Source organism: Microtus oregoni, unplaced genomic scaffold (genome assembly GCF_018167655.1).
Source record: "Microtus oregoni isolate MIOR12 unplaced genomic scaffold, Mior012 000029F_ref0000214, whole genome shotgun sequence".
Classification (NCBI taxonomy): domain Eukaryota; kingdom Metazoa; phylum Chordata; class Mammalia; order Rodentia; family Cricetidae; genus Microtus; species Microtus oregoni.
The window spans coordinates 7,923,911-7,937,833 of NW_024543088.1; the positions used below are offsets into that span (position 1 = coordinate 7,923,911).

At 34.8% G+C, this 13,923-nt stretch overlaps 1 protein-coding gene across 1 annotated transcript in view; it reads left to right on the forward strand.

The window, feature by feature from the left end:
- Positions 1-13,923, forward strand: part of LOC121464658 (zinc finger protein 420-like) — a 148,818-nt gene that overhangs the window by 119,597 nt on the left and 15,298 nt on the right. Inside the window, 6 exon segments of the mRNA XM_041677683.1 lie at positions 2,427-2,469; positions 2,994-3,120; positions 3,621-3,716; positions 9,376-9,458; positions 10,098-10,906; positions 10,908-10,981. Coding sequence (XP_041533617.1) covers positions 2,427-2,469; positions 2,994-3,120; positions 3,621-3,716; positions 9,376-9,458; positions 10,098-10,906; positions 10,908-10,981 — 1,232 coding nt within the window.

The following is a 13,923-nucleotide window of genomic DNA, read 5'->3' on the forward strand; positions in this document are numbered from 1 at the left end:
AAGGTGTACACAATAATTTATTGAGTAATTTTGGATCAATGTTCATGGGTGAGATTGGTCTGTAATTCTCTTTCTTGGTTGTGTCTTTGTGTGGTTTTGGTATCAGGGTAACTGAAGCCTCAGAAAAAGAATTTGATGATGTTCATTCTATTTCTATTTTGTTGAACACTTTGCTTAGTAAAATTATTAGCTATTCTTGGATATTCTTGTACAATTCTGCACAGAAACCATTCAACTCTGGGATTTTTTTTGGTTAAGAGGCTTGTGATAACAGCTTCTATTTCCTTACAGTTTGTACATCTATTTAAATTGTCAACCTGGTCTTGTTTTAAATTTGGCAGATGGTATCTATCTAAAAATTTGTCCATTTCTTTTACATTTTCCAATTTTGTGGAGTTCAGGCTTTTGTAGTATGACCTAATGATTCTCTGGATTTCCTCACTCTCTGTTGTTATATGCCCCTTTTCACTTCTTATGTTCTTAATCTGGCTATTCTATCTCTGCCTTTTGATTAGTTTGGATAATTGTTTGTCTGCATTGTTGATTTCTGTATTGTTTTCGTTGTTTCTATTTTGTTGACTTCAGCCTTCATTTTGATTATTTCCTGTCTTCTTCTCCTTCTGCATGAGTCTGCTTCTTTTTGTTCTAGAGCTTTCAGGTGTGCTATTAGGTCACTAGTGTGAGCTTTCCTCACATTCTTTATGTGGGCACTTAATGCTATGAACTGTCTTTTTAGCACTGCTTTCATAGTGTCCCATAGGTTTTGGTACACTATGCCTTCATTTTTGTTGAATTCTAGGAAGTTTTTGGTTTCTTCGTTTATAGCTCCCCAAGACCCAGGGGTGCTTCAGTAGAGCACTGTTTATTTTCCATGTGTTAGTGGGTTTTCAGAAATTAGTGTTACGGTTGAATTCTAATGTTAAACCACAGTGGTCCAATAAGATCCTGGGGTTACTCCATTTTTTTGTATCTGTTGAGATTTGGTTTGCTACCAAGTATGTGATCAATTTTAGAGAAGGTTCTGTGAGGTGTTGAGAAGAAGGTATATTCTTTTGTATTTGGGTGGAATGATCTATAGGTGTCTGTAAATTACATTTGATTCATTAATCTGTTAGTCTTCTTATTTCTCTTAACGATTTGGTATGCTTTACCTATCCATTGGGGAGAATGGGGTGTTTAAGTCCCCAACTATTAATGTGTAGGGTTTGATTTACAATTTAATCTTTAGTAAAGTTTCTTTTACATATGTGGGTGTTCTTGTATTTGGGGCATAGAGGTTCAGGATAGAGACTTCACCTTGATGGATTGGTCCTGTTATAAGTATAAGCTGTTTTTCTTCATCTCTTTTGATTGATTTTAGTTTGAAGTCTATTTTGTTAGATATTAAAAGAGCTACACCCACTTGTTCTTTAGGTTCATTTGGTTGGAAAATCTTTTCCCAACCATTTACTCTGAGTTAATATATGTCTTTGAGGTGGAAGCATGTTTCTTGTATAAAGAAGTAGGCTGGATCATGGTTTCATAATCATTCTCTTAAAGCCTGTGACTTTCCATAGGTGAATTGAGTTCATTGATATTAAGAGATATTAATGGCCAGTGTTTGTTAATTCTTGTTATTTTTGATGAAAGTATGTGTTTCCCTTTTTGGGTTTTATTGGTGTGAGGTTATCTGTTGCATGTATTTGTATGTGTGCGGGTAGCTTTGTTTGGTCAGAGTTTTCCTTGTTGTATTTTGTGTAGTGCTGGATTTGTGGATAAATATTGTTTAAATCTGATTTCTCATGGATTATCTTGTTTGTCCATTGTGATTTAAAACTTTGCTGGTTTTAGTAGTCTGGGCTTGCATTTGTGGTGTCTTCAAGTAAACAGCACATCTGCCCAGGATGTGACTAGAAAAATATAAAAAAATAGTATACTACAGAAACATATAGAAAAAATCATAAAGCACAATTAAACAATGAAACAGTAAAAATCATAAAAAATATTTAAGATGTAGTTAAGTGATATTGAATATGTTAAAGAATTAAAATAGGAAAAAGACAACAGGGAAATGTATGATGAATAATATAGTTATACTCTCCATTAGGGCATGTTCTTGGTGGTTTGTCCTTTTTATCCTATCTTTTCCTTGATGATTCATGTAGAAAAAAAATTGATGAAAGGTAAGGTGCTGTTTGTAATATTACATCTAATCTAGAATACCAAATTTATGGGATTGCATTTCACAAAATTGTTTAGCCACAATATGCTGGTATTTTTATTAATTCTTTGGAAAATTTGCTGAGTAACTTATTGTACTTTAGTTCATACTCATCTGGTGTTCTTGAAGCAGTTATGGGACTCTGTAGAGGAGAATCAGTTTTGGATGTCAGCTGATCCAAGCCATGTATCAGCTACACAATTTACATCCTTCACTTTTCCTTTAGGTATCTGCACAAAGTGTCCCCAGCACTTATTCGGGCCTTAGAAGTCAGTCTCTTTCTAGCTCGCCACAAAAAGGAGTCAGTCCTTCCATGATCTTCCCACTGATGTCATTAGAATCATATTCATTAAGGATTTCTGCTTCTTTCGTGAATATGGAAATTCTGCCTTTGCTACACATCTTATGTTTGACATATTTTTATTTGACAGCAGTGTAGGCCCTCATGGTTGCAAATTTACAGCTCATGATTCTTCAACCTGTGGTTTCTAAAGAAAAATTTGCTATGAGGATAGATAATTAAGGGCAAGGGTGAACTCTGGAACTTCACATGAAGATAATCTGCCTCCCATTCACATACCCCAAGTTAGCTTGTAAATCTGCAGCTTAAATTGTCTTACTTTGTTTAATATTTCCAGCACACAGATTTTTAGTATACACAGTATTTTGGAGTATGTCTTTTAGAATAATGCTAAGAAAGAACACATCAAGTTTGTGATGAACTATTGTATCCTTAGTCTAAGTAAAGAAATTTTTACATGGACACTTGATAAACTCTTTCCTTTCATGACAGGGAATCTTGACATTCCAAGATGTGGCAATTGATTTCTCTCCAGATGAGTGGGACTGCCTCGACTTTGCACAAAGGGCTTTGTACAGGGAAGTCATGTTGGAGAACTACAGTAACATGGTCTCTGTGGGTGAGACTTTTTTCTTTCATGATTCCTTCTTTATCATAATTGTTTCCTACAAGTATGTTTTACATCTATGTCTGAATTGTCTGCCTCATATTCATTTGCCAATTTAATAAAAATCTTGGAGTTCATTATGTAGGACACAATGTTTTATGTAACTTTATCTTGTCAATATATTCCTGACTCCTGGAGATAACATTCATCATTCAAACTTTCATAATACATTTTACTTTTCAGACACATCATAGATTATATATTAATTTGCATCTTAATGATTCATAATGTGTTTTCATTTGATCCAGTAGTAATTTACAAGGAAACTCAAGGTATACAATAGTAACAAAAATGCTTTTGAGTGTGTGAAAATATTTGGAGATAGCAATAAAAAATCATATTTGGAATTTTAAATTATAGGCCATATTATATAATCAGTATGATGGTTTATGAGAAATCCATATGTTTTATTGTTATCCCAAGTTATGGTGATAGGTCTCTTCTATATGCAGGTCTTTCACTGTCAAAACCAGACCTGATCAGGTTTCTTGAACAAAGCAAAGAGCCCTGGAACGTGAACTTTGGAGAGACAGAAGGCATTGAACAAGGTAAGGCAGAATGAAGCATTGGCACACGTGGGAAACCTAGGGCATGGAGAAATTCTGCCCTGAAGTGTGATGCATGGTGTAGGAAGTCCTTTTGTTTATGTGTTGTTTTCATTGGTTAATCAATAAAGAAACTGCTTGGCCTGATAGGGCAGAACTTAGGTTGGCAGAACAGACAGAACTGAATTGTGGGAGGAGAAAAGCAGAGTCAGCGTGAGAGAGTCGCCATGGAGACACCAGGTCAGACATGCTAAATCTTTCCTGGTAAACCACAACCTCATGGTGAACACAGATTAATAAAAATGGGTTAAATCTAAATGTGAAAGTTAGCCAATAGGTGGCTGGAGCTAATGGCCAAGCAGTGTTTTAATTAATACAGTTTTTGTGTGATTATTTCGGGTGTAAGCTAGCCAGGAAGGGGGAACAAAAGGCTCCCTCTCCCTGTAACAGATGCACAAATATTTCTACCTAAAATTATGTAAAAATTCACATTTAATGATTATTCCAAATACTTTATAAGTAAAATAACCTAAAAATTCACTTTTAATAATTAACTTGAATTATGGTATAAAGTAGAAGTAAAATGATTTGTTGCCATATCTTTGAACTCTACCAGTCCTTGAAATGAAATATTGAAATGAAAATTAGCATTTAAATGTTTTACAATGTTTGAAGGAGTATTGCTCTGTACCTGTTCATGTCTGTTCGTCTGTGATCATTACAGAATTCCATGGTTTTCACTGTTGTATAGTCTCACATAAAATCAGGAAATATAAATCATATTCATTTTGGAACCTTGTAGAGTTCATTATTTATGTCAGATACTGTAGAACTTAAAAGGTACCTTTTTATTTCTGCAAAATATTCTTTAGAAATTAAGACTTGTTTAGGGTCATACACATTATTGGTCTAATGTAATGTCACCTACTAATCTCTGACTATCAAAATTTATATGTTAATATCTAAAAAATGTTGTATAAGCACTTGTTTTCCTTTGTGTTTTATATCTGCATTGGAATTTGTTTGGGGAAACAAATTTATATATCCACAATATTTTACTTTTAATACTTTTATTAGTGATTTAAAAATACTTTGCAGTGTCATTTGACCAAATTCAACTCTCCACTCTTCCCATGTTCCACTTCCTCCAGACATTTTTCGTTTTTTTCCGCTTCTTTCTTTTTCAATCACAAAGTTCAATCTAAAACTTTCATAAAATTCGGAGTGTTGAGCCTACATGGCCTACAATATGGTTGAACAACCAGAAGTTTAACATTCTTTTGTTTGTCTGTTTGTTTTTAAATTTATTTATTTATTTATTTATTTATTTATTTATTCTGGATACAGTATTCTTAGTATTCTGTTTCCCTGCAGGCCATCAGAGGGCGCCAAATATCTTTAAAGATGGCTGTGAGCCACTATGTGGTTGCTGGGAATTGAACTCAGGACCTCTGGAAGAGCAGTCAGTGCTCTTAACCTCTGAGCCATCTCTACCACCCCGAGTTTCACATTCTGAAAATCAACATTATTCTTTTTCTCCAAAAATCTTTAAGATGATAGTAGCTTCTCAGCAAGGCATGCTTCTCCAGGTCCTTTCTTTCTGTCTCCCAAGGATTTTAAACTGGCTTGAGGTTTCTCAGGTCTGATCCATTCTATCCTAATCACTTGAGTTTATATGGGCAACTGTCATGTTGTGTACAGAAAGCACTATTTTCTTATAGTCATTCATGACTGCATGTCTTGTTATGTATCATCACTGTGTCCTGAATGAGCTCTGAACATTCCATGGAATAAGTGTGCTATAAACATACTCTTCAAATTAAATATTATCTTGTTGTTTGGACCATGTCCACCTGTGAGTCAATTTTAATTGTCAAATTCTGCCAGAATTTGGGAATAAAGGCTTAGGGATGCAAGTCTGTGGGTATATCAATAGGACATTAAGAGTAATTTTAATACTAAGCAAAATAATGATAGTAGGTGGTACCTTCTATCTTTTAATAATACTTCTTGAATTAACATGAATACTTCTCAAATTATTCTACAAAATAAAAACTGCAGAACACTGTGAAATTCTTTTCATGAGGACAGTTACCTTGATACCTAAACCACATATACGCCCAAAATGTAAGTGAAATATATGTCAATTTCATGATGAACATATATACAAAAGTCCTCAATAAAATATTTGCATCCTATATCCAAGCACATATCAAAAAGAAAATCTACCATAGGCTTTATGTCAAGACATGTAAGGATAGATGAAAAATTCAAAATCAATAAATATAAACTTGTAGAAACTTAAAGTCTAATTCCAGAAGTTCATCTTATTAGATGCAGAAAAGCCTTTGACAATATTAACACCCCTTCTTGACAGAAGTCTTGGAGATAGTAGGGGTACAAGAAATATACCTCTACTTAAAAGATGCAATTTGCAGAAAGTGTATAGCCAACATCAAACTAAATGGAGAGAATTCAAAGCCTCTCCATAAAAAAAGGGAACAATGTAAGTGGACTTAATCTCTCTATATCTATTCAATACAGTACTTGAAATGTTAGCTTGAACAAGAACACACATAAAGAAGATCTAGAAGTGATTAATAGCAAAGAAACAAATCAAAAGAATATTATATGCAGAGGCTATGATTTTACGTAAGAAATTTATGAAGAAACTTGTCCAGCTGAGAAACACTTTCACCAAGGATAGGAATGCAAAATTGACTAACAAAAAGCAGTATCCTTCCTATATACAAATGAGAATAGACTTAAATAGAATTCAGGGAAATGAGGCCTTTCACAATAACCTCAAAAATAGTTTTGGGTAATTTGAATTAAAACAGTTAAAGACCTTTATAAAAACTTTAAGACATTGAAGAAATGAATTGAAGAATATATTGGAAGATAGAAAAATACACTTGCTCAAGGATTGGTCAATAGATATAGTAATATACTGATTCAGTGAAAAGCCCTATCAAAATTCTAACACAACTCTTCTCAGATCCCCAAAACACTGTTTTCAGCCTCATATATATACAAACAAACAGAAACCTCACAATAGCTTATACAACCATGAAAAATAAAACTATAAACAATATACCATTCAGAGTTTTAAATTATACTACATTTATAATAAGTAGGTTTTGTATAATAATGGTATGGCTAAAAAACAGATATATTGATCAAAAAATAAAATTGTAGATACTAACTTATGTCCACTCATCTATTACATTCATTTTGTAAAAGAATCTTGAAAAATAAGAGCATTTAATTCTAATCTTACCTAGGCTGTTTCCAACAGACCATGAGTCCCCAAAGAACAAATAAATTTTCTCCAAGTGATTCTCAGTGGGGATAAAAGTAACACTTACAGGAATTCCCCGTAACCAGCACTTGAAGGATATCACCAACACAACTCAATGGAATTTTTGTACATTCTTTACCACCCATAATGTATAGTTTGGGAATTTATTTATTTTTATTTTTGACCATACAGAATCTTTATGTACATTACACCTTCTGGAGTTTTCTTTTGCTTTATTTTATGCAATTTTCCGGGTACAAATGTGTGTCTTTCTCTCTATAAATACTGTGCTTTTCTTTATTTCCCATTCTTCTCTGATCCTATCTGACTTCTTTGATTCTTATTATATTATTTTATTGTTATTCTTTAGATGCCTATTTATTTTCGAAGAAGTGACTGAAATTGGGTAAATTCAGACATAAATAAAGATAGGGATGATCTCAGGGCATTTGAGGGATGAAAAGTCATCATCAGAATATATTTTATGAAAACATCTATTTTCTGTATAAGAAAAAGAGAAAATATATCTCAGATGAAAAAGATCAGTCCTAGTGAATTTCCTTGATGTCTGATATTTTATGGATCTCTTCCTTGGGGTATACATGATTCTCTGTTGACCAGCTGGAAGTAACTCTTTCCAGTTCATCATTTGTTCTTTCCTTATTAATTAATATTCTGTCTAATTTCTTTTTTTTCTTTTTTTATTGAGAAAAGGAAAAAAAAGTATCCGCCTCCTCCCAGCCTCCCATTTCCTTCCCCCTCCTCCCACCCTTCTCCCCCTCCCCCAAACTCTTCTTCCCCTCCCTCTCCAGACCAAAGAGCAGTCAGGGTTACCTGCCCTGTGGAAAGTCCAAGGTCCGCCCCCCTCCGTCCATTTCTAGGAAGGTGAACATCCAAACTGGCTAGGCTCCCACAAAGCCAGAACATGAAATGGCAAAACCCTGTGCCATTGTCCTTGGCTCCTCGTCAGTCCTCATTGTTCGCCATGTTCAGAGAGTCCGGTTTTATCCCATGCTTTTTCAGTCACAGTCCACCTGGCCTTGGTGAGCTCCCAATAGATCAGCCCCATTGTCTCAGTGGGTGGGTGCACCACTCCTGGTCCTGACTTCCTTGCTCATCTTCTCCCTCCTTCTGCTCCTCATTGGGACCTTGGGAGCTCAATCCAGTGCTCCTGTGTGGGTCTCTGTCTCTATCTCCATCCATCACCAGATGAAGGTTCTATGGTGATATGCAAGATATTCGTCAGTATTGCTATAGGATAGGGTCATTTCAGGTTGCCTATCCAGAGCTGCCCATGGGACTAAATGGGGACATCACCATGGGCTCCTGGGAGCCGCTCTAGGGTCAAGTCTCTTGCCAACCCTAAGGTGGATCTCTTAACTAAGAATTGTGCTTCCGTGCTCCCCTGTCCAATCTTCCTTTATCCCAATCCTCCTGTTTCCCCAAGATCCCCCCTCCTTCCCTTCTCACTTTTCTCTCCCTATCTCCCCTTATCCCCCTCCCACGCCACCCACATGATCTCAATTTTCTCCCCGGCAATTTTGTCTACTTCCCATAGCCAAGAGGATAACTATATGTTTTTCCTTGGGTTCACCTTCTTATTTAGCTTCTTTAGGTTCACCAATTGTAGTCTCTGTGAATCTGTCTAATTTCTTAATATTACTCAATTTTTTCATTTCAAGGGATTGTACGGATGTGTTAAATCCATTAAGATAATTCAATTTTATGAGTGTAATTTTTTGCACTTGGGTTTTAGACTTTGTATTAGTTACTTCTTATGTATTGCTGTGATAAAATTCCAAGATAAAGGCAATATATAGAAGAAAAATCCATGACGATGAATCAGAGGTAGCAGTTGGCCAGGGGCTAGAGCAGCAGTGAGAGGTCCCATCTAGAATCACAACAGGAAGTAGATAGCTCACTGTTGTTATTAGAAGGCTTTAAAATTCTTAAAGCCAGTGTTCAAGGCATAGGTGATCCAGTAAGTTGATACCTCTTTATCCTACCCATAAATATCCACCAACATTAGACTATGTATTCAGATATCTGATTAAATGGGGTCATTTCACTCAAACCACCATAATCCCATTTATCATTCTAAAACTGTGATTGGAACCTCTAAGATAACATAAACTCAATCTTTTCATTTTTATAATGTACTTAATATATGTTATAAAAATATTCTATCAATTTACATTAAGAAGATTGTTTCATTAGAATAAATGATTTGAAGTTTATTTTATATAATATGCCATCTTGCATATATGTCTACATATATATAAAATTGTGTCACTTATATTTTTGAAAAGGTTTCACCTAACTATACTAATTCAGATAACTATATATTTGTCTTTCATCCAGTTTCATATTATCATCAAACAGAAGACTTATTTTCACAAGAGAATAGACAAGATTGTATCCAGAAGTTGGTATCAGGAATAGCTGTAAGTAGTGACTTAAAAACCTTTCTTTTAGAGATGATTTCAATATTTGGTGAAGAAAAAAAAGAGAAAGGATTATGACATGATTGAAATAATCTCTATTCATCAGCCATCCTAAGCAGTACAAGAAATAAAGGTCAGTAATTTCTACCTTATCTGGAAAGCTTTCACATTAGATCGCTTACAATTTCAGAAGCAGTTTCCTCAGTAAAAAAATACAAAGAAATTTTAAAGCATTTTTTTCTACAAAGAATATTTAGAAACCTAAAAACTGAATAACACGTATTCTATTAAACATTCATTAGAGTTTTCTCACCAAATTTACGTTTTGTTACAAGCTATTTGTGAGATAAACATGAGAATTTTATCTCAATCAAATGAGAATGAAAATATATCAGAGAATTTTCAGTCATGAGAAACGTTACACATTCAATGATGTTATTAAAGCCTTTCCTAGGAACTCTTAGAAGAAGAGTTTCCAGAATCCTCTTCTTAAAGGGACAAATTCCTAAAAATCAAATCACAGTATATCTATTCTCATTATATAAGTTCATAGAAGAAGTCTGTTTTTCCTAAGAGCCCATACATACATGATATTTGTAAGGATGATTTTGATTGTAACACAACTTCTTTTTGTTTCAGCATGACCAGAAACAAGGGAGGCATGATATAAATCATCAAAATGAAGAGAGACAAAACAATTATATAGAATGTGGAAACTGCTTCAACAGATATGCATGCCCCACTATGCATAAGAGAATTAATTCCAAAGAGAAGGCAGGCAAATGTAAAGATTGTGGCAAGTCATTTATCCGTCACACAAAATTTCAATCTGACCAGAGAATTCATACTGGTGAAGAACCTTACAGATGTCAAGAATGTGGTAAGTCCTTTACCTGGGCCTCAGCTTTTCAGAGACATCACAGAATCCATACTGGTGAGAAACCTTATAGATGTCAAGAATGTGGGAAGTCCTTTACCCAGCTCTCCAATCTTCATATTCATCACAGAATCCATACTGGTGAGAAACCTTACAGGTGTCAAGAATGTGGCAAGTCCTTTACCCATGCCTCAACTCTTCTATCTCATCAAAGAATTCATACTGGTGAGAAACCTTACAGATGTCAAGAATGTGGCAAGTCCTTTGCCAGGGCCTCAAATCTTCATAACCATCAAAGAATTCATTCTGATGAGAAACCTTACAGGTGTCAAGAATGTGGCAAGTCCTTTACGTGGGTCTCAACGATTCTATCTCATCAAAGAATTCATACTGGTGAGAAACCTTACAGGTGTCAAGAATGTGGCAAGTCCTTTACCCAGGTCTCATATCTTCACACTCATCACAGACTCCATACTGGTGAGAAACCTTACAGATGTCAAGAATGTGGCAAGTCCTTTACCCATAGAAAAACTCTTCACATTCACCACAGACTCCATACTGGTGACAAGCCTTAAATGTAAAGAATGTGACAAGTCCTTTCACACAAATTCAAGTCTTAGAAAGCATCACAAAATGCATTTAATGGGTACATTTCATGAAATTTCTTAGTATACCTCACATTAATTCATTGTACAGATCTTCATGCATTAGCCAAGTTATTTTACAGACTCACATCCTTCAATTAATTTTCAAATCTTAGTCATTACTTAGACAGCTATGCGGTTCTTAGAAATTTAGAAACATTGTATCCAGATTTGAACTTTATTGTCATCAAACATTTGTTGTAAACGGAATTTATATATCATTGTAAACATGCTATTCAAGAATAATTACTATAAATAGGTAAACATTTCTAGTAGGAGTAAATTGAACTATAACATTTCTTGACTGTATGTTAAGAAAATGTATGATAAAAACAGCCAATCTCACACTAGTTCAGATTTTGATGCACATTTAATTTCTTGGAATATGGTTGGTTATGGAATGAGGTTATACTCTATATAAACATTATTTTTCTGTGATTTTTTTGTGATTCTTAAATAAATATTAGCCTGCTTTAAAATTCAAGTCTTTTAATTTCTGACTTTGCAACAAAACCGTTACATTTTGTCCCATTTTTATTGCATTTTTTTCTGATAGTCTATTCTCTAATAGTAGAGTATCGTAAGTGTGAACACTTCCATGGATGAGCTGGTAGGACAGAGAATGACACACTACATTGATTACTTTAAACTTTGTATAATTGTGGTTCAAATCAGTGTGTTATAGTTGGAAGATATCAATGGGCATGCAAAACTGGAGAAGGAAAAATTACAAGGCAATAACATCAAACAAAGACCTCTAGTCATTTAGGAAAGCAGGGAGTGGGAGGGGTGACCTTCTCCAGAGAGAAACACATAAACTGATTGTACAGGAACCAATGGACATGCCTGAAAACATATAGAATTGTTACTTCATATGGATTCGTCTCCTTGTATTTAGGAACATATGTATATACAAATTTATGTATAAAAATAGCAATGCATGAATAAAGAAGATAAACTTGAAAGAGAACAGAGATTGTGGTATATAGTAGGATTGGAAGTAGCATATCGTAAGTACAAAATTAATCTTATTATTCTGTACATTTTAATTTTATAAAATAAATAATGTGTTTGTATACACCCCCTTGTGTCCTTGTTATACTCCATCTAAAACATTTGTCCTCACAGTTCTGCAATTTTTTTCATCCTCCTTTTATATTTTTTCTAGATTCCATTTATGAGAGAAGACGTGTGCTATTTGTAATTTGGAGAGTTGTCTATTTCTTTGACTTAATGATACATAGTTGCAACAATTTACTTGAGACTTGTGTAATTTTTTCTACAATTTTATTCATTGATTGATTATCTTGCATTATTTATGCATATTATGTTTTCTTTATCCATATATTTAGATATATTGGTGGTTAACTAAGCTCATTCCCTGAATCATCTATTACATGAAGTGCAATGATAACAGTTTCACACAAACTCATGCAGACATATATGTGATTCAGCATAGTGAACTCACTATGATATGTACGCATATTTACGAGTGATTCAGCTGGTATGTGTATGGTAAATTTTCAGTCATATCTATCATTATAGCATCCACAGTACCTGGGATGTCTTAGTTTTCAATGAGCATAGCATATTTTTTCCCACTTCCTTGGCAGCATTTGTAAAATTTAGAGTTGGAAAAAATGTAATCACTAAAAGGGCACTCAAAGCTGGAATTATGGAACACTACAAATATTATTTCACTTAGTAAGAAATGAGTCTGGGACCCAAGAAAATGACCACAAAATCTAGAGTACTTGAGCCAGCTTATAAGTCCTGTTGAAAATGTATTGTAATGCAAGTGGTTGCCATAACTTAGCTTGAGTGGTCAGAGCTTGACCTCGTATTACTACATGCCTGGGTACCTTAACATGGTCCACTTGGTAAGCAGAATACACGTGTGTGACTCTTGGGCTACTTTGCACACATGTTTGTATTTCATATGTATGCTGGCATTTGATATACTGTCTCAAATATGCTGATTATGAAAATTGTTTTCAGCATGCAGACAATAAAACTCTGCTCTTTATCATCTACCATACACAAACTGCACCAAATGTGTCATGGATGTCAAAATGAAGCCTGATACCCTACAAATTCCAAAGGACACAGTTGAGAAAATCCTCCAACTTTTAAGCACAGCTAAGGGGATTCTGAATAGGACTCTTGTCCAATAGTCCATGAGACCAAAACTCAACAAATAGGATATTATGAAATTAAAACTTTTTATTTCAGCATAAGAAAATGTCATTTAAATGGGGCATACAGAATATGAGAAAGTCACTGGTGCAACGGTGACGTGAGAGTTATTGTGTATTTCACTTCCTACTGATCTGGTGAGGCCTGCACTCTAAGTAGGAATTAGTACCTGGCACTGTGTCCATGGTCAAAAGACCACGGCTGGATGAGTCATATATTCCTTTAAGATGATGCTACTGTTGTTACTTTGTGTGACAAGAGTAAGGAATTGTAAATATTTCCATATCTATGGATAGATATCTTTAGCTGTCAGCCTTGGTGAGAGGTTCTTCTTTATTGAGTTCACAGCAGCAAATGCACAGCCTCATAATTTCAAAATGTTGGAGTTCCCCTGAATGCTCATTCCTAAATGGGACCTGTAGAGCAACCATTCCCCCTAGACACAGGGGATGTCATGGAAATGGGTCCTGATTGTCGTGCCTGAGGGTGAGGACTACTGCTGTGACATGCTGTCTTTGAACATGACCAAACCACTGATCACTCACAAGAACTGTGATCACCTGCAGCTTCAGGTGACCATGTTCAGAACTGACTGTGAGTATCTGTCTTAAACTGGACAGCTGGAGGAGACAGCCTGCTGGTGAAAGAAAAAGCCTCCTAAGCCTTTGTCTCAGTACAGAAAATAAAAGAAAGTTCAAAGATGGCCATTGTATTATTTATCAGTTCCCCATTTCCCTGCTTTCTTTAT